This window comes from Paramisgurnus dabryanus, chromosome 19, assembly GCF_030506205.2.
Source record: "Paramisgurnus dabryanus chromosome 19, PD_genome_1.1, whole genome shotgun sequence".
In the NCBI taxonomy this organism is placed as follows: Eukaryota; Metazoa; Chordata; class Actinopteri; order Cypriniformes; family Cobitidae; genus Paramisgurnus; species Paramisgurnus dabryanus.
Genome location: NC_133355.1, coordinates 22,920,897 through 22,941,465, shown reverse-complemented (window position 1 = coordinate 22,941,465; position 20,569 = coordinate 22,920,897). Strand labels below are relative to the sequence as shown.

The 20,569-nt window shown below is 37.4% G+C and overlaps 1 protein-coding gene across 1 annotated transcript; it reads left to right on the top strand.

Moving 5' to 3' along the window:
- The first annotated feature begins 933 nt into the window (after positions 1-933).
- On the top strand, positions 934-2,607 carry LOC135772829 (ras-related and estrogen-regulated growth inhibitor-like protein). The gene is made up of 4 exons (XM_065282370.2): positions 934-1,098; positions 1,206-1,259; positions 1,348-1,424; positions 1,518-2,607. Exons 1-4 carry the CDS (start codon positions 984-986, stop codon positions 1,932-1,934), a joined length of 663 nt encoding a protein of 220 aa, XP_065138442.1. The 5' UTR covers positions 934-983; the 3' UTR covers positions 1,935-2,607.
- Positions 2,608-20,569: the final 17,962 nt, after the last annotated feature.

Below are 20,569 nucleotides of genomic sequence, written 5' to 3'. Positions count from 1 at the left end.
GGGAGGGAGCGATAGATAGATAGATAGATAGATAGATAGATAGATAGATAGATAGATAGATAGATAGATAGATAGAAGTTTGTAAGATTTATTCGAAAACTCACATATTGCCTTTACAGTACATGTTAAAAATCATTAATGAATATTTTATATCAAAATAATGGAGTTTGAAAATAATCGCAGTTCATTAAAATTTAGAGGAGGATTTGGTGTCCTAATTTCTGAAGAACACACAGTGGTCACACATGCTAATCTAGACTAATGGAGAGGTATTTTGCGCTGGATAATGGAGAGTTGCATCGGACTATTGTCATGAAAATGTGTTTGCTGTACCAGATTAGGACGAGCTATCTGTGTGTTGCATTGCTAATTTAACATCGTAAGTAGTTGCTAAAGACAACTTCAAATAATTTGCATTTCATACAGTAGCTGTAAACATGTCTTGGCAAAAGCCCTAATGAAATAGTAACTGGACTTGATCCCTGGGGAAACGTAATAACAAAAAAATTGATTCAATTAGATAAATTTGAATAAAAATTACCTTTTTGGTTAATTACCCTAAATACTGCTATTTTAATTATTTAAGCGATTAAATTATATATGCTACATGCATTTATTAAAATACAAATTAGGGTGATTTGTACAAACTGAGTGTAAAACGTGTCCCAATTCATCCGAATGTACCTTACAGTACATAATATAAATATAAATAGTCTAACAGAATAACGATTGATTTGGAAGTACTATAGCATAAAAGTCGCAAAACTACACATAAAAACTTTTTACAAGAACAACAAACAATAATATTTTACGTAGGCCGAGAAAACACCAAGTACATTACAGCGCAAAACAGACGCACTTGGCTATGATTGGTCATTCCAGAGGAGGCCCCGCCCACAGACTGAAGATATTAAAACCCACTAAACTCTGGTGTCTTAGTTAAACACCTGCTGGATTTAGCACTCTACTGACACAACTCACCAATGGTTGTTCAAGTGAAATCACGCATTCGCTACAGCAGCAAAACCATGGAGGGCAACCAACAAAAAGTGGAAGCCAATATTTTGTTATTGGGAGCTGAGGACGTTGGAAAGTCTGGTGAGTTCACAGCCTTTCTTAATCCAGTGCTTTAACGTTGTTCACTATGTACAAGATACATTTAAGTATGAAGCAGAGCAATAACAACATTTACCTTTATCCCACAGCTCTAACCGTGCGCTTTCTTACGAGGCGGTTTATTGGAGAATATGGAGATATAGGTAAGCCACATTAGGCTACTCATCATCACACATTGTAAGTTGCATGAAAATAGCGTTGACGTTGCTTAACGCTTTGTTTTCCCCACAGAATCAATATACAGCCATACTGACAAGATCGACGGCCGTGATATTTGTTTCAACATCTGGGACTCGCTTTGCCCGCAGGTAGGCTAACAATCGTGCACGCGCAGTTCCGATAAAAAGATAACGCCTGATCATGAGTGCTTTAATAACTAACGTGTGAATGTCTCATTTCAGGATGAGGAAAAGTCTGGGCATATAAACGACAGACAGCTACAGTGGGCAGACGGCTTTATTCTGGTTTACAGCATCTGTGACCGCGCCAGCTTCAATTTGGTCCAGCGACAAGTTAAGTGTATACGGCAACTCAAGCAGAAAGCGTCAAGCGCAGCTCCGATCATTATCGTGGGGAATAAGCGCGATCTCCAACACCGGCGTACCGTCTCCAGCGAGGAAGGTCGACTGCTCGCGCTCTCGGCGGACTGTGGCTTTTTTGAGGTGTCAGCTGCTGAGACCTACCATGGTGTGCTGATGGTGTTTCATGAACTGTTGGAGCTCATCCGAGAGGCGAGGGCATTGAAGAAGGGCACCGCGGGGTTCAAGGGTATCGTACGGAGCATGTCGGCGGTGTTTGGACGAAAGCGGACCGAGTAGTTTCTTATTCCCCCTTACAGCGGAGGATCATTTAGGGATAAACCCATTAAGAGTCCATATTGGAAGGATAAACTGATTGTTGATTTCAACTGGATTTTGCAAGTTGACAAACTTTAGTTGTTGCGCTGAACGCGTTCTTGCGTTAAAACGGACTGGAGGCGCGTTTATCACGTAAACGTGGTTAATATAAACACCAGTTGTCCTGTTTATGAAGGCAATTCAAACGAGACGGGATTGGATTTGGTATCATTGCTCAGAAATATTGCAAACAGTCAATCATCTATTTGAACATTTTCGTTTTATTGTTGCAGATAACTGCAATTGTCATTTTTAGCATTTTTGTCTATGCAATCCATTGGTTCAACACGTTGTAAAATGTTGCCATTAGCGCGATACATAATATTGTGACAACATTGTAGCTTTTCTTGAAGAAAATGTTTCGGATTATTTAAATTGTGTTGTCATTATAGTGGTCATATAAAATGCTTAAAGTTGGAGATGTCCACTTTCACCCTATTGGATTTTGCTGAGTATAATGTATTTTAAGTCCTAACTGTGTTTTATTATACAACCTTTGATACATTGGTGATGTTTCCAGACTGCCAAACACAAATTGTTGTATTGTAAGTGCAAAAGCTTATGGTAATATTGTTTTATAATAAAACATGAAATAAATTTGAATTTGTTTCCTTTTGATTGTATACAGTTCATACTCTTTATAGTGCGTAGCATTTTCACAAAACATTATATTTTACAATTATTACACTACCATAAAATGGTCCCAGCTGGGGTATACCCCTTCAAAAAGAACACCTTTGCACCTAAAGAGTTCATATTGCTATCTCAGAAGTATATATTGGTACCAAATGTATACCTACATTTTACAAATTAGGACCTGTTTAAAGGGTACTGCCCAAGTGACAGCTAAGGACCATTTGTTGAACATCTCTAAAAGTGTAATGTGTCTCAGAATTGGGCTCTGTCCGGTTACTCTTCTCAAGCAAACAGATCTGACATTAGTCAAAGTTCAAGTCATCAAAAATGTATTCAATCAGGATTCAAATACTAAAAACCATGCATATTTTAAACCTTCTGCATTCACATCTTGAAGAGCAGCAGTTTTCAGGTATCTTCGTTAAAGTTGTAATTTCACATCTGAACTATAATGAGATAAACTTTATTGTTCTGTAACTTCTACAGGAAATTATTTTATTAATACGCATTTTAAAAAGTCACACTGCTCTATCAGTAATCAGTATGCATGATCCATCGTCTTAACAAATACAATTCACATAGCATTGGATAAGAATGATAACAAGACATTTTTAACCAACAAGCTAATTACTTCGGCCGTGTTCCAAATGGGACACTTCAAGTGAACTTTCAGTCTTGTGGCCTTAAATTGTGCATGCTCGCTTAGTCTGAGTCTGTATGGTGTCCCATCTGTCATTTTTATGCTCCAAAGTGTGCTCATCAGCGCCCCCTTTGCACGCTTTATGTGGTCTTCGGCAAAGCCCGCACTGCTGCAGGCTCCACACACTTTACAAACCCAGAACTCCTTGCAAAAGAGACAAATCAGTGCAATCAGACGACAGGTGGGAGGAGTTCACAATGATGGGCAACTTCTCTTCCTATTTCTGGCATGACGCTCGAGTCTGTCCCAAAATATGGCTTCGGTGCACCCTTGTGGCTCGCGTCAAGGGTCCCTACAGTCTGCACTACATGATGTCATCAAAGTGTGGACTCTGAGGAAGTCCACAAGTCTGGAGTGTGCCATTTGGGACAGGGCCTTAAATGACTATGCCTTTACAGTAAATTCAACTCTATATTTTTTACCAGATTTGTGTGTTTGTTTTGTGTCCCTGAATCTATATTAGTTTCATTTCCTTTCATCCTTTTAAACTCAACTCCTTAAAGGGCCATCTCACCGATAGAAACATTAATCTTTATTGAAAGTGGGTCGTATTTGTAGTCAAAATGTAATGTAAGAAATTTAGAATTTTGTGCCTATTTGATCGAGAAAAGACAGAATGTGACTTTAGGGCGCATTTGTATGGAAAACCACAACTCCCACAATGCACAGCTCTGCAAGCCCAGGCTCCGCCCTACTCCTCGGGCTTCTGTTTCTCCATCTGCCTCAGTTCTTTGCTGTATTGTGGCTCATAAAGGTGCCATGAACAGCGGATTAGAGCATCACGCTTGCGAAATCACCCTCTTCCATATAATATAAATTACCTTCCGCTATTATTGTGACAGTCTGGTTTGCTCCACAACTTCTGTTAAAGCAACCCAGTATCACGAAATTGCGTGACTATTTCACGCATGGACCAGCGTGACAATGTCACGCTTTGCCGCGTTTGAGCGTGAGCATGTCACGCTTTCTGTTTGTGTCACTGTCACGTATTGGTTACTCAACTTTTTTGTCCTAATTTCTTACCATTGTCGCTTCGGTTTAGGGTTAGATTTACATAAAATGACACCCTTACCTAAACAAACTCTAACCCCAACGTCAGGTGACAATTGGTTAAAGTTTAGAAAATATAAAAGAATAAGTATATATCTTTTTTTTTTATAAACCAATACTTAAAGTGACAAATACTTAAAGTGACATATAACACAAGCACCAAATCTAACCCTAAACCGAAGCGACAATGGTTTGAAAATAGGAAAAAAAAGTTGAGTAACCAATACGTGACAGTGACACAAACAGAAAGCGTGACATGCTCACGCTCAAACGCGGCAAAGCGTGACATTGTCACGCTGGTCCATGCGTGAAATAGTCACGCAATTTCGTGATATAGGGTTGGTTAAAGCGATAGTTCGGCCAAAAACAATATTAAACCCATGATTTACTCACCCCCAAGCTGTCCGAGTTGCATATGTCCATCGGTTTTCAGACAAACACATTTTCGGATATTTTAGAAAATATTTTAGATCTTTCAGTTGATTAAATGGAATGTTACGGGGTCCACCCATAGTCCACGACCTTCAAGTCCAAAAAAAGTGCGTCCATCCTTCACAAATTAAATCCAAACGGCTCCAGGATGATAAACAAAGGTCTTCTGAGGGTAATCCGCGCGGTGTTGTTGTAGAAATATCCATATTTAAAACTTTATTAACGAAAATAAATACCTTCCGGTAGCGCCGCCATCTTAGACTTCTCTGTATTCAGGAGAGAGTATTAGCGTAGTGTACGCACTTTTCTTAGTGACGTATGACAAATTCGGAGGGCGGGGGCACAGAGCAGCAGCAGAGTAGCCTCCGTAGGCTGCATAAGCTCTCATCCTGAATGCGGACGCAACTAAGATTGCGGCGTTACCGGAAGGTATTTATTTTCGTTAATAAAGTTTTAAATATGGATATTTCTACAACAACACAGCGCGGATTACCCTCATCCTGGAGCCGTTTGGATTTAATTTGTGAAGGATGGATGCACTTTTTTTGGACTTGAAGGTCGTGGACTATGGGTGGACCCCGTAACATTACATTTAATCAACTGAAAGATCTAAAATATCCGAAAATGTGTTTGTCTGAAAACCGATGGACATATGCAACTCGGACAGCTTGGGTGTGAGTAAATCATGGGTTTAATATCGTTTTTTGCCGAACTATCCCTTTAACTTAGCTTAGCATAAAGATGGTGGCTGATTGTTTTTTTTCTGTCTGTGTTTGTATATTTTCTTAAGTCCCACCCGATGATCTGTAATAGGTCTGTAGCGTGAGTGGGTCCCACTCATAGCCCCCACCTTGGAAAAAAGAGGAATGAGTGTTTGTAGTCTTACACCCGTGACAAAGATATAGCACTTCCTTCTTTCAATTACGCAAAATGACGATTTTTACATCATTGAATGAAGGAAGTGCAACACTGAAATCTTTATTGCTCCCATCTAAGGGGAAACTGAGGGAATGATGCACGACCATTCAAAAACATGACTGGGGTTCTAACGATACAAAGCTTAATGCAAATCGTTGAAGTCTCCCTTTAACAGGAGTTACAAGAAATAAAGTGCAACTTTCTTGCACATAATAGCATTAAAGCTAATGTGTCGCAGCAAGCTGAGCATCACATGTTCATTCATTCACATACAGTATTAGCAGGCTCAGAGCGAATACCATCACATGTACGACCTGCTTCTGGCTGTTGTGTGGGGCTTGTCTGAATGGCCTTGCTGTTTCAGAAAGAAAAATAACTATGGATACCAATTCATGCATATTCTGTTTATGTCACTTACATCATACTGTGGCCACACTTGCGTGTTTTAGAGAGAGGGTCCCGCTGACAGCGCCCCCCTTCAGGCGATCGAGTGGGTGCATGTAGCGTGGGAGCTGGCTGAGACTGTGGAGCTGTTGCTATGCACATCACAATAACCCTCGTCACCACGTAATGACATCACTGACGCAGACGTGTGCCCATCCACAGAATGCCTCAGCGACACACCAGACTGAATTCCTCCTACAACTGTGTTTACGCTAACGTTTACACACAAGCATGCGTAGTATATTTAGTGGACCACGGGGTACCACCATATTCATAGTGCATTTACAAAAGAGGAAAAACGGCAGAGTTTTCTATGGCTTGATGATCATTTTAAATGTTATTTTGAATTGCAAATCCAAGTTTCCATCTCAATTTACCTTTATGTGAGATAACAGCATTACAAGGTCTGTGTAGGCAGGAGAACAATGAAGATGAGATGTGTCATCCGATTTCTCTTTCTCTCTCTTTGTCCTTGTGCTGCTTTTCCTAATTTCATTTTCTTAAGATAAAGACCGCCTTCTGGCGAAAGGTGGTCTGGTAATTCGGCATATGGTGGATGTGTGTGAGGTAAATCGAGGACAATAGGGATTGAGAGAACAGACAGGCTCTGAACGACGTGTGCGATCCTGCACGTACAGATGTGGAACAGAGAGTCTCTGCATGTCAAGGACTCTTCAGTTCAAGAGTGCTTGAATCAAGCATCAATACGGCTCATGTAAAGTTACATAGTGCTACGCCGTTTATGAAATAAACAAGCTGAATAAACATGATTGCATGAATATACAAAGGCTTGCATGAACATAGACACTAAACCACATTAAGATGCTTAAAAGACCTTTGAACATCTTCAACAGAAAATGCAGAATGGACCTCAGTGGATTTATACAATAAGCTTAATACAGGGAATTTTAGGGATGATTTGCTAAAGAAACAGGGTTTTGCACTACAGAGAAAGCATGCGGAAAAGATGTGCGCTGTGGATGAAATTAGATTTAAGCTGCCGATGGATGTGACAGGAGAATAGTTTATTGTAGGTGAGGGAATAAGGATTGATTATTGGACATTGTGCTTTAACATGTCTTGCTGAGAAGAGAAAGATCCAGGCTGATCTAGATCTAAAGAGATAATGAAAAAGCAAATGAGAATGTGCATTAAATATTAACCGGAAGGAGAGACATAAAATTAGATTTAATTTCTTCTGGAACAAGTTGAAATTATGCATGTTTGTCGGTATCCACATGTAGATTCTGAATCATTGTGAATCCTAGCTTTTATTTTCTCATCAAAGTCTTAAAATAGACAATAAACTATATTGAAATTTAGTTTACATGTTTTATATTTTGTATAGTACTACTGTAATTGTTTTCTGTAGCCATCTATTTACTGGGACTTTGCACTTGTTCTTGCAGTTTTCTCAGCTTTGAAGGCCTGTCTATTGATATCCAATAGGGTATGTATCCGGGTATCCACACTCATTGCTTGCATCAGAGCACTCTATTGATTTGTTTTCAACCATTCCTGTCTGTTTTTCTGGCTATAGGGTCAGCATCCTGGTGTTAGACCCATGACCTCTGACAAAAACAGCTTTCTGATGCTGGGTTCAGCCTTGCATTCTGAAAGCTATAGCAATGGGGTTAAGGATCAAGCAGAGTCAAGGCAATTGTAAAAGCATTTAATATCTTGCAGTGCATTGTTACTAGATCAGTTATTTTTGTAGTACTAGGTATGCATGTCATTCAGATAAATGTTTAGGGGGTCGAAACTTGATCCTTATTCTTCTCTCTAAGGTACAATAATAATTTAGCCATGACTCTTGACCCCAAGTGGGAGGTATTTACAAGGAAACCTTTGTCACCTAAGCTCAAATGGTGGTCTAGATTGACTACTCATTGGGAATGTGACAGGAATTTGACATCATAGATGGGTGCTACCCTTTGTTATGAGTCACATCAATGAACTGCTTTTAACAAGATGTACTCAAGCAAGGTATTTTTTTTACTTTGTAGTGGAAAATTCCGGTAAAAAATCTGTGTAATTCATTAACATCAGGGAGTGTGCAATGGATTGCTTATGAATGCATTAAAACAATGGAATAACAATCGATAAAGAATTGAGTTTTAAGTTGAGTTGGAGATCATTAATGATGGTCAATTTAAAATCTGCTATGATATTAACCTTGTTCAATACCTTATAATGTTCTACATTTCTAGCTCATTCAAAACATTTTGGAGCAAACACTTGGTCAACAGAAAGTAAATGTATGTTAAAGGTCATTTAATAGTGTTTTTGACTGTAAAACGTCTTTGTATCAGGGATCTCAAAGTCATGGTTAATGTTGATTCAGCAATAAATCTTGCCCCCCCTGTGAGTCTGATGGACCCCAAGCAGTGTAAGCTAATGATTAAACTCCATTATAAATCCTCAGGAATGTAGGAACACCCAAATACAAGCACATGTGTCAAATGCGTATGAGAGAAAGCCAGAAGAATTAACAAATAATAATGAGTAATGTCATTCCAGATGGTGTATGAACTTGCACATATTTTAAGTAAATTACCTTTTTTCTAATTTCTAATATCTTATTTTTATTAATTTTACAGTAAACAGTGCTGTTTACAGTAATGTCTACACGGTAATAATTACAGTTTTCAGTATAAAAAATGAATCTTTACATGAGTGTCATTAAATAAATACAAATTTAGCATATATTACTAAAACATAACTACAGTGTCCTCGTCACAGGGTCGTATGATGTCCTCATAAACCTCAGGCATCTATTTTGTTCATCCTCAAGGTATCAGTGGGGTGTCCCTTTACCTTCAGCACTGGGAAATGAGGCAGGCCATCTGAATGAAAAGAGGGATTTGGTGTCTTTAAGCTTTCAATATTAAATATATATCCTATAATATCTTGTCCAAGAACATGAAGAGACACAAGCACATCTGATCACGGCTGACCTGCTGAAACACCTTCTGTGAATTGTCTGAGAATAAACTGAGATGACCTTGATTGACGCTTATGATGACTTAATTTTATATGTCATTAAAAAAGTACTTCACACATTAATATGCTTACATGGTTGTCATTAATGTCAATGGATAGGAAAATCACTGATGAGATCTCTTTAATATCACAATTATGTCTCCTAGCCATCAATGAGATTAAATGGAGAGTAAATAAAATGTTTAAAATGTACTAAGGTCTCCAGCATTTCAGATATTTCTTGTGAGAAAAAAGACCTAAATCTCACAAATGTCTCCATTAGCTTCAGAAGAGATCTCAACAATGTCACAAACAGAGCTCAGATTTGCTTAGTCTACAATCAAAATGTAATATCATTAAAAATTTCAATATGAACTCAAACATTTCTCATAAAATGTACCCAAACTCAGATTATTTTAGCTACACATCTTCATTATTTAAATTTACAGGTCCATTGTTCTTGCCTCGGTTTTTTCTATTTTTATTTCACCTAAACAATAAAAAAAAACTATTTTAGACTAGTTGATACTTAAAATAAAGAAACAAAATACAACCAGTACACAATAAAATGTTGGCAGCGGCTATTTACACTAGGTGGAAGTTATTTTCCATCTTTAATTTTGAGCAAGATATGAATTAAAGACATGAGGAGATTCAGATTAATATTATTTCTGGTTCATTTATCACACTGTAATTAACATCCAGTTTTGCAATGTGCACATTGCATTGTGGGATACATACAGCACAACCTGTGTGTTCTTTTGTATCATTTATGTTAAAGCAATGTTATTACTAAAGGGTTAATGGTGCCACATGGTGATCAACAGTAAAAATGACAAATTTTACCTCTTTGCAAAAGGAAAAACCACCAACAATTAAGAATGCATGATAATAAGGTGTCATGTCATTATAATGGAAGTCAATGGGGCAAAAACAGCCATGAACAATAAATGATGGAGAAAAAAATTAAATATGATGCTGCACAAAAAAAACTAAAAATGCATCAAAGTCAATGTTTTTACTAATCTTTGACATGCCCAAAGTCCAGTCCACAATTTATATTGAAAATCGGTCATTTTTATTTTTCCCCAAATCAGTGACACCACTTATGAACTTATCAATTAAAGAGTTAAAATCATTGAATTTTGTAAACATTTGGTAGTTTTGATCAATACTGAGGTCGATTAACAGATTTATGCAAAAAAAAAAAAAAATGAAAAAAAATATTCATCTGATACATTTTACAGCAGTTTAATTTAGTGGCCTTTTTGGCCACTAACAACACAAAAGGGTAGAAAAATTGCCCACGGTATATTGTTAAGTTTTTGGAAAAAATTTCAAAGCATTTTCTTAAAATTTGTGTAAATATAAGATTTGTCACCAAAAATCATTCCATTTGCTGAAACACATAGAAAGTTGTGGCCAAATTAAGAAAACAAAAATGGCCCTTACAACACATAAGGATTAATAGTGTTTTCGACTATAAAATGTCTTTGTATCAGAGATCTCAAAATCATGGTTAATGTTGATTCGGCAATAAATCTTGCCTCCCTGTAAGTCTAATGGACCCCAAGCAGTGTAAGCTAATGATTAAACTCCATTATAAATCCTCAGGAATGAAACACAACACAAATACATGTGTCAAATTCGTATGAAAGAAAGCCAGAAGAATCAACAAATCTGAGCAATGTCATTCCAGATGGTGTATGAACTTTTACATACTTACAGTAAATATGTACTGTAGAATATCATTCATGTTATTAAGTTATGCATACAGAAAATGTGGATTTTTGCATACTACTACAAATTGGTGCACTTAAAGTGGTTCACTTGCTTGTAATCATAAGGGAACCACTTTAAGTGCTATGGCACCTATGCAGAACCTGTTTAGAACCATAAGTTGTGCTATGGTGCTACATCACCACTTCTGGTATTTCATAGGTGCTATATAGGTCCACCAATTGTTTTAGAGTGTAATGTGTAAATAGTATGTAAGTATGTGATTCAAATTTCCTGAACTCATATAGCATGTTAAGATGGAGCCTCTCTGGAAAAGTTGGTTTACTAGATGCAACTATGTATCGGCCAATAATTGGTATCGGACGATAAAAGAAATTTTTCACACATCGGCTATTGACCAATAAAAATTTGAATACAGCCGATAGTCAAGGCCGATAAAACCTGTCATTCAAAAGAGAACGGGAAAATGCAATGAAAATGTGAAGAAACATCACTAGTTTAATGTTCAATATGCTCATTGAATAACAGACAGAAAATGAATCTTCAGAATTTAGTTAATGCAAGTTAATAACTACCAAACTATCAGCAGGTATCGGCAGACATCAGTCTGAATAATTGGCAATTGGTATCAGTGGATATCTATTTAATAGGCTTTTCTACAGTGTAGCAGGATCTATGCATCGACTTTTCTTAACTTAAGCTGAACTTATTTTGGGGCGGTTATATTTTCATACATGCACTCATAATAAACATTTCCGTCCCGTATTCAGCTTATTCATGGGTGCCCTCTCTTGGCATCTTTTGTCTTTGTTCTAGATAAGCTCTACTTGACCGGTTCTCAGTGTTTCGTTAAGGAATGACTTTGTTTGCTAGTATGAGGTCATAATGATGTGCCTTAAAATAGGACACATTCCCTACATTCCTTTAAGTGCTGCAATGCAGCGACAAAATTCCAATCTGTTGTTCATCCTCCCCTTTACTGAAAATTGGCCAAGGATTTGCTGTGTTAAACTTTGGCCCCATCAAGCCCAGCAGGGGGTTCAAAACATTTAGCGTCATGGGTTTGACAAAGGGATTAATAACCAACCAAAACAGACTCTCAGTCAAGGTTTAACTCAACAGACCCCTGACTGGGAATAGCACCCAATGTCCTCTATATTATTAACTTGAGTCTTTCCGCCAAGTACACAGCACACTTAACTCCCTTTTGAGGAGCTTTGAAATCAGAGAGTACAGTAAACATTAACAGCAGCTCATAACTTTGACCCACATCAGGGGGGTTGAGTGAGGAAGAAATAAAAAAATAAAAAAAGTCTTTGAATACTGCTCAAAAACCTTTAAAATAATGCAAGAACAAAAACAAAAATATAATAAAAATTCATATTTTTTGCCTTCAAAAGAAACGGTTAAGAACCCTTCTCATTAGCAAAGTTTTTTTACTGTGGGCGCTGACCTCACAATTTCTGCTGAAACCGAGCAGTCATTTTATGGCACATAAATACACACCCCAGGCATAGGTGTGTGTGCAGAGGCAGGTGTGTGTAAAGATGGTATTTGAGACGGGCATTCCTGGCATTCCAGTGGGCACCTCAGCCTCTCCAATCCAAAATTCCCTTCATTTTATCCCAAACGCAGGAGAGGGCGAGGCAGTGCAGCACAGAGCTGGCTTCTCACCAACCTGCGCACCTGTTCGGCATGACGGCTCACCCCACGATGCACCTGTGCTGCTGATCGCTGCTGCTGACGGCTAAATTAAACTCACGTGCCAGGTATCTACCCGCTGTCTGTTTTTAATTTGACGATGAGTGGCCTGTAACAGCTGAGTCTGTAGGGTCTCATAAACAGTAGGGCCAATATTAACTGTGCGGAGAGGTTGACAAGTGAAGTTAATCACTCTTATGCTTCAATGATTTAACATATTGTCCAAGCAGTGAAGCTTAATGTGCAGCATGTCGTACTAGCAGACTTATAAACAACAAGCGGGTTACGGTAAAAAAAAATGCACATGAGAAAGAGACTATAAACACAGTCTGCAGTTTCAGTTGAAAATACAAAATTAGCATCACATGACCTCTTTAACTTTAAGGTGTGTGATGGATGATGTCAAGAGTCGTGACTGATCACTGGGTTGTACTGTATCTCTGCATGTGAAATTGACTGAACAAAAGAGATAACAGGGTTGAAAGGCAGTGGATGCAGAATTTATCAACCTCATTTTCTGTCCAGATCCGATTACCGTCATTGGTTTTCTTAGCACGTTCAACACGTGTGAGATGTTCAGTGTGAAAGCTTTATATATGAAGGAAGGTAGCAACCATATGCAGTGTGCACTTATGTTAGCAACAATGTGTCACTGCACATCTGCAAAAGTCGAGCTCTGCTTGTCACATCCCTGTGTTTTCTCAAATATCATCTCAAATCACCAACCCTGGCTTTCTGTTCCTTTGTCATCCTTTGAGGTATTTTTGAAACAAGTTTAATCTTCTGTTGATATTGCTGTTAAAGCTGTACAATATGTAAGATTTTTGTAATAAAATTACCAAAAACCACTTACACGTTGTGATATATTTAATCCAGTCTTGTACTTACATTATGCAAAGATTTCCCAAAGAATTTGTAAATTTGTCTTCCTCGTTATTGTCATCCATTTTCTGCTTAAAGTATTACTTCAATTGCTTAAAAAACGCGATAATTTACTTACCCCCATGTCATCCAAATGTTGATGTCTTTCTTTGTTCAGTCGAAAAGAAATAAAACTTTTAAGAAAAACATTCTAGGACTTTTCTCAATTAAATAGACTTTATTGGAGCCCAACAGTTTACAGTTTCAATGCAGCTTCATAGCGCTCTAAACCAGTGGTTTTCAAACAGGGGGCCGTGGCCCCCAGGGGGGTCGCGAGATGGTGCCATGGGGGCCCCAGTTTTATGACATTTTATGAAATACATTAATTTATCATGAATTCTGTGTAATTAAACCTAAAAAAAATAAGGCTACTAACCAAAAGCACTACTTTTTTGTATAATTTAATGTTTTTTTTTTTATTAAAATGTTGAGTTTTAGAACAGTTTTTTGTCAGCGAAGGAATGCACCGTACACAAGAGGGGCCGCACGCTGAAAAAGTTTGGGAACCACTGCTCTAAACGATCCCAAACGAGGCATAAGGGTCTTTTTGCATATTTCCTTCGCAAAAATGTCAAGCTCTGGCCTTCCATATCCGTTTCTGACTCAAATTGTTCAGTTTAATTCAGTTCATAATTTAAAAAAAAATCAATTAATATATGGATATAGGGTGTCAAACTCATAGATTTGCATCATTTAAAATTCAGAAGCTCTTTTGAAAATATTTTGGGTCAACCTGTGGCACAGCTTTAAAGCTGAAACTTATCAAATCCTATCAGAGGTCCAGAATGTCATTGAAACACACCAGTGGCTTTGCTATCATCAGTATTAAACATGTTACCCCTTGAAGTACCCCTCCCCGCAGAGCCCCCCCACACACACACACACACACACACATAACAAATCCCAATTTAACCCCTGGCGACCTTTAGTGGTGAAAATCTAAATATGTTGGCTTTAATGAACTTTCCTACTAGAATTAACTTTCATAGGGCAAAAAAAGTTTTGAAAGCAATCCAGCATAAACATTATATCTACAAAGAATAGCTTAGTCTGAACGGGCATGAAAACACAAAACACTCACTAAATCAAGCCTGACATTTAAAACCTTTCAGTTATTTCCTCTTATCTTTGCCTGCTAATCCAATGGCGGAACAGTTTAGTAAAGTGATTACCATGCCTCTTATTTAGTTTTTTATTAAATCTGATGTAGCTAAGCCTTGTGGGCCATCAAATGAAAGTCCTTGTAAAGTACAGTAGTGTTAAAATATTTGAACAAGAGACTCATGTTTGCACTTAATCTTGAAGAAACGTGACTGTGATCCAAAGATTACATTTATGTCCCTCATGTTCCTGGAGATTTGACAAATCTCCTTAAGAGGAAAATCCAAAGCTCAGAACCTTTGTACTGGGGAAAGGGTTAAAAAATTAAACAATATCATTTGTGCAAAGTGCAGGTATTGAAATCAGATGGAAATATTCTGAAGCCATAAGCAAGCACATGAGCAATGAGATTATATATGCAGTATGTATGACCATATATATTCACGTCTGTCATTCAGATGTAGGTTATTAAGAGTGAAGTTGAACAGAAAACAGGATAGTAATAAGTTCAATTTAATGTGACTTTCTAAGACTTTGTAGTCTTATTTTAAAGGTTACGCTGTCAGAAAAAAGTGTTCAAAAAATGATCCCTAGCTGTTGCTGGGCGGTACCCTTTCAAAAAGTAGGCTACAACTTTGCACCTAAAGAGCTACATCAAAGGTACAAATTGGTACCAAATGTATACATAGCTGATGGTACGTAGGACTTTTTTAAAGGGTACTGCCCCAGTGACAGTTTAGGACCATTGTATGGACCATTTTATGGCACATAACCTTTACATTAATAGTGACTAATACTTTCAATTAGCATTCTGATATCAAAGGCATAATTTAACAAAAACATCAAGGGTTTTAAACACTTTTAATCACTTTAGTCTCTGCACATGACCACAATGTACAGTGAGGTCCACTGTGCAATTTTCTAAAAAGCCACACAAAAGCAAAGATTTCACTGCACCGACCCACTTACCAACTTTCCAGAAAACACTGCCAGCCGTGACATTAAAGGGGTATTTTGGGGCACAGGAAAGAAGGGTGTGTTGGATCATGGGAAAGGAAGAGATTGTTTGAGGTCACCCTGTGGTGTGATCAGAAAGCAGGTTTACACTGGCTCTTAAAATATTATTCAAGGTTTGGGTACATGAGCATGGAACAGTGGAAAAAGGCACGTCATGGCAGACAGAAATGTCCGTACTAAATATAATAGGGATGCCAGTGATGTTTGCATACTGTATTGTACGTGCCATGTTGCTGCCGGTGGACATGAGCAGTTATCGGAAAGAATGTACGGAGATGGGCTGGAATTTATATTAGAGAATATTATTGTTATTGTCTATGTCTTGATACCAAACGTAACTCAATTTCTTCTGATTGTAAGCTGCTAAGCAGTTAAAGGTCAATGATTTCATTTGTTTTTCATTGATCAAGTAGTGCCACATGTTGTCATCCGAATATATTCAAGTGCACAGAAAGCAAATTCGATTTTTTTTCTAGTTATGTTTTTTCTAGTGCAAAAAAGAGCAGTTGAAAGATTTTGCAGCATGATAATGCATAAATGCAATTAAACATTTCATTCGTTTGGTGAACGCACCCCATAGTGAGCATACCTCCCAGTCATACATTGTCTTGAGTTTCTTTGCGTGAGATGACCACCATAGCTGGACCACCCTGATCTTAGCGCTTCTGTAAAATGTAATCACAGATCCTCATTAGAGCCTCCAGCCTCCTGACCTGCATCTCTTGGCTGCTTTTCATAGTTTTCATTACCTCTCCCAGGTGTCCAGTGGCTGCCGTTCTTGCTTTCTATAAGCTCTGCAAAGCGAGACAATAATGGCTTTTTCTGTGTCCCCATGTAACATAGAGCACACCAGACAACAGCACATTCTCAGATTGCATGAGATCTTTGATTCTTTACTGTGTGTGTGCATGTGTGTGTTACTGAAATCCTAATGGCCAGACTCAGACCTCTTCGCTGTTGGTCTCATAGGGCTTTATGCCCAGCTATGCCACAGTATCTGTTCATCCGGGGGTGGTGAGGCTGAACGCTGAGCAGTTTTGTCAAGCAGACTAAAAGCAAGCATGGTACAAGAGATGAAGGAAAGAGAACGAGACAGATTTTCTGTATCTGTGTGAGTCCATTGACATATGCAGCTCTACAATATACTGTATCACAAATTAGCTAAATATCGCAAATGTGCATATTGCAATAGTTTGAAAATAGCGGAATTATTTTAATACGTAAACACAACAAAAGGTTATATTCTAGAAAATAGGCCGCACATGAATGTTAGTGCCTATGTGTGTTCTGACATGTGGAAGTTGATTAACCAATCAGAAAGAACATGAAACATGTATATCATTTTCACTCCTTATAGAGCACCTATTGTCCGATTCCCATTTTTACATTTCCTTTGGTGTGTAAGTGTGTATTAGTACATGTTAACAATATGCAAAAGGTACAAACCGCAAAGTAAACGATGACGCAAGTTATTGTTTCCACCGTAAATCTCTTTTCTTGGACTACAACAAACACACGGATTGTAGGCAACAGTTTACTTCCTGGGATTGGTGATGTCTTAAGACCGACATTATCATAATTCCTCCCGCTTTGATTTACAGACTGTAAGCTAACTCCTGTTAGCAACCGAATCTTTCAGCGTCACATTTCCGGGTTGACGTCAGAGGTATTCAGGCCAATCTACTGTAGAAACATGATGGAGACTTCCATGTAAAAAGACCGGAGGTGTATGTAGATCAAAATGTCTCATTCTAAGGTAATAAAAACAATACAGTTCATTATGTAAGATCTTTATACACCACTGATAATATAGTTATGTTGCTTTTCTGTCAATAGATCCTTCTAAAATTCCCACATTGCACCTTTAAGTATATTTTAGTATTCAAATATACTTTATTTTTACCTAGATAAGCAAATGTACAAAACTAGGCCAGAACGGACAGTTCAAAACCAAAAAATCTTCAAAATCACATCATCCCTATAACATTTTTCTGTTGTATTCAGAAGTATTGCTACATTTTTATTGCAGAGGACATCTTGTGTTACATCAACAGCCAGTGAAGAGTAAACAGTCTGTAAAGTTCCAGCTCAGTGGCACCATTGGAAACAGCAGGCGGCTGTCACTGGAAGTGTTATCTTCACATCTCTGCTTTATCTCAGCTCAGCCGCAGTGAGCCACAGACCTCACGTAGGCAAAGCTGGAACAGCAGATCACTCTTCACCCCAAACAAACCTCTGCTGTTTATCAAGATCACAGACACAGCTATAGAGGCTGGATGAACATGACACCAAAGCATCTGTTGAAAATCTCACTTTTTAAAAGCAGCGAAGCATGCAAAAAATGATTTTGTGAGGAACATGGGAGTAGTGTACGCATGGGAGTAACCTGCTGCATGAATACTAAGATGTTGATGTGCAGTTACTAGGATGCTCTGGGTGGTTATTGCTATGGTGGTCTTTGTGTTTGCTGAATTAGTCTTTGTAATATTCCCCAGCAAGCAATAGCTATTATTGCACCATTTAGGTTAACTAGACCCAATAGAGCCTAAATAAACTATTTGGTTACATGTAGTTTTTGCCAAAATAACTATAGTGAGATGTATGATATTCCATCATGTACGCAAAATAAACAGTGAATATGTTTGGTTTCATTAGATTTTTTTATATTATTATTAATTTATTTTTGATAATGTAATTGGTAAATTTAGTAATTTAATTTAATTTAATTTAATTTAATTTAATTTAATTTAATTTAATTTAATTTAATTTAATTTAATTTAATTTAATTTAATTTAATTTAATTTAATTTAATTTAAAATGTTTTAGCATAGACTTCTGTGCTGTGTTTGGATGGTAGATTTTAAATGCAACATCTCATATGACGCAGTCCCCTTTTCAATTTCATTTATTTGTTTTTAATTTTAAATCAAGTTTTTTTTACTGTTATTGTCCACCTATCAAAATCCGATTTCTGACTGCTCATCAGTTGCGACCAGTGACTTCTTTTTTGAGGGGGCACAAATACAGCCCATCATGCACCCTTGGTGCATTCAACACATGTTGAAAGGGTTTATGATAAAAGACACTAAATTAACACTAAACTCTGATATGAGATTAAGTTAACCCCTTTGAAGCGTTTGCAGCAGGTATGTATTTTGATAAGATGCATGATACACATAGCTTCACAAGACCACTGAAAACATATTTTGAATTTGCGCCCCTCGAAAGAGAAGTCACCGGCCGCCACTGCAGCTTATAAAATTCAGCCGCAGCCAAGTTACACGCCTATGTTTTACTTTACGGTAAGTTTTATCTTCTTATTATGAACAGAATGCTATAAAAGGGCAGAACACTTTGTTTAAATGTGCTGAAAATGATTTCATTGTAAACTACTAAAGATTTATTTATTTTTTATATCTATGATTTGTTATGCCCATAGGCACTACGCCAAGCCACACACAGAGACTCCCAGAGGATTCTGGGATACATTGAAGCAGGAGGCTTGATCTGCAGCACGTAGCTGCCGTATTTTTACTCCCCGGTGACAGGAGGACAAACAGGATTGGTTGTCACTCCCTTTCTGCAGGCCCTGAGAGATTTGTGCTACAGATTCAGACTCATACCAAACCGCTTTCCTCATAAACCCAATGGCCAAGAACAGCGTTGTTAGTAATTGAATTCCTCTGTTGCAATTTATTCATGGTGGGGGAAATGGAAAAATTTAATTTTTAGCATACTTGCTCTGATTAAGCTAAACACTTGCCATGGTAATAAAAGCATCAGTTTAAACCATTAGCTGTTAAAATCGTTATAACAGGAAACAGCTTGGGAAATGAATTTTGTTTTAACGTAAACACAGATCATCCTCCTCATTATGCAACTCAAATACATTGAACATTTTAGGAATGTGTTGTCACCTTGTGCCATGGATATCTCACAAGACATCTTCATGCACCCAAATTACCTCTTGTTCATCTATCAAAAAAATGTATAGAGATGCAGCTTGTGAGTTAAAGAAACAATAAAATAAAGAAAATGTGATCGACAAAAGATATAGTAGAAAGATATAGCATGTGAAATGCTTTAACCTACTGTGATGATACCATGGTACAGTGATGGTAATACCATAGTACTTTGATGCATATCATTGATATACTTTTTATTATGGTACAGGGTATTTAAAAGAACAGTGTGGTACCAAAAACACAAATTTCTATAAATAGTTTCTCGTGTGTGTTGCATGACTTTCTTTTTCGCTTAATTTCATGTATTGTTTTTTCCTATTTTCTTACCATTGTTGCTTGGGGTTAGAATCACTTTCTGTTACATTTTTAGACATCTTAACCCAAACCCCAACTCCAGACGAGAATAGTTTTAAAAAACTGTAGAAACCAATACATAAAAATACATCTTAACTCCAAATCTAACCCCAATCCTATTTAAAAATAGGAAAAAAAATAGAAAACAATACATAAAATGACACGAAAAAGAAAGTCATGCCATGGACACAAAAAACTATTTTTAGAAATTTGTGCGAGTGACATGAAAAGTCATTCGTGCTCAAGGCATGAAAAAAGCCATGGACAAAAATAAATTAATCAGATTTTGTGTAACAATAACACGACTTTCCATAAGATCATGTTTGTATCATTTAGGTACAGATATATACCTCTGAGGTATGTATGTCTTTTGAGGTACTAATATGCACTATTTAGGTACAAAGGTGTACTCTTTGAAACAGACTGATCTCACGGAAAGTCGTGTTATAGTCATGAAAAATTTGATTAAGTTATTCGTGTCCATGGCACAAAATTCTGCTTTTTTTCATGTCTTGTGCACGAATGTCTTTTTCATGTCACTCGCACGAATTTCTATGCATAGTTTTTCATGTCTGTGGCATGACCCTCTTATTTCG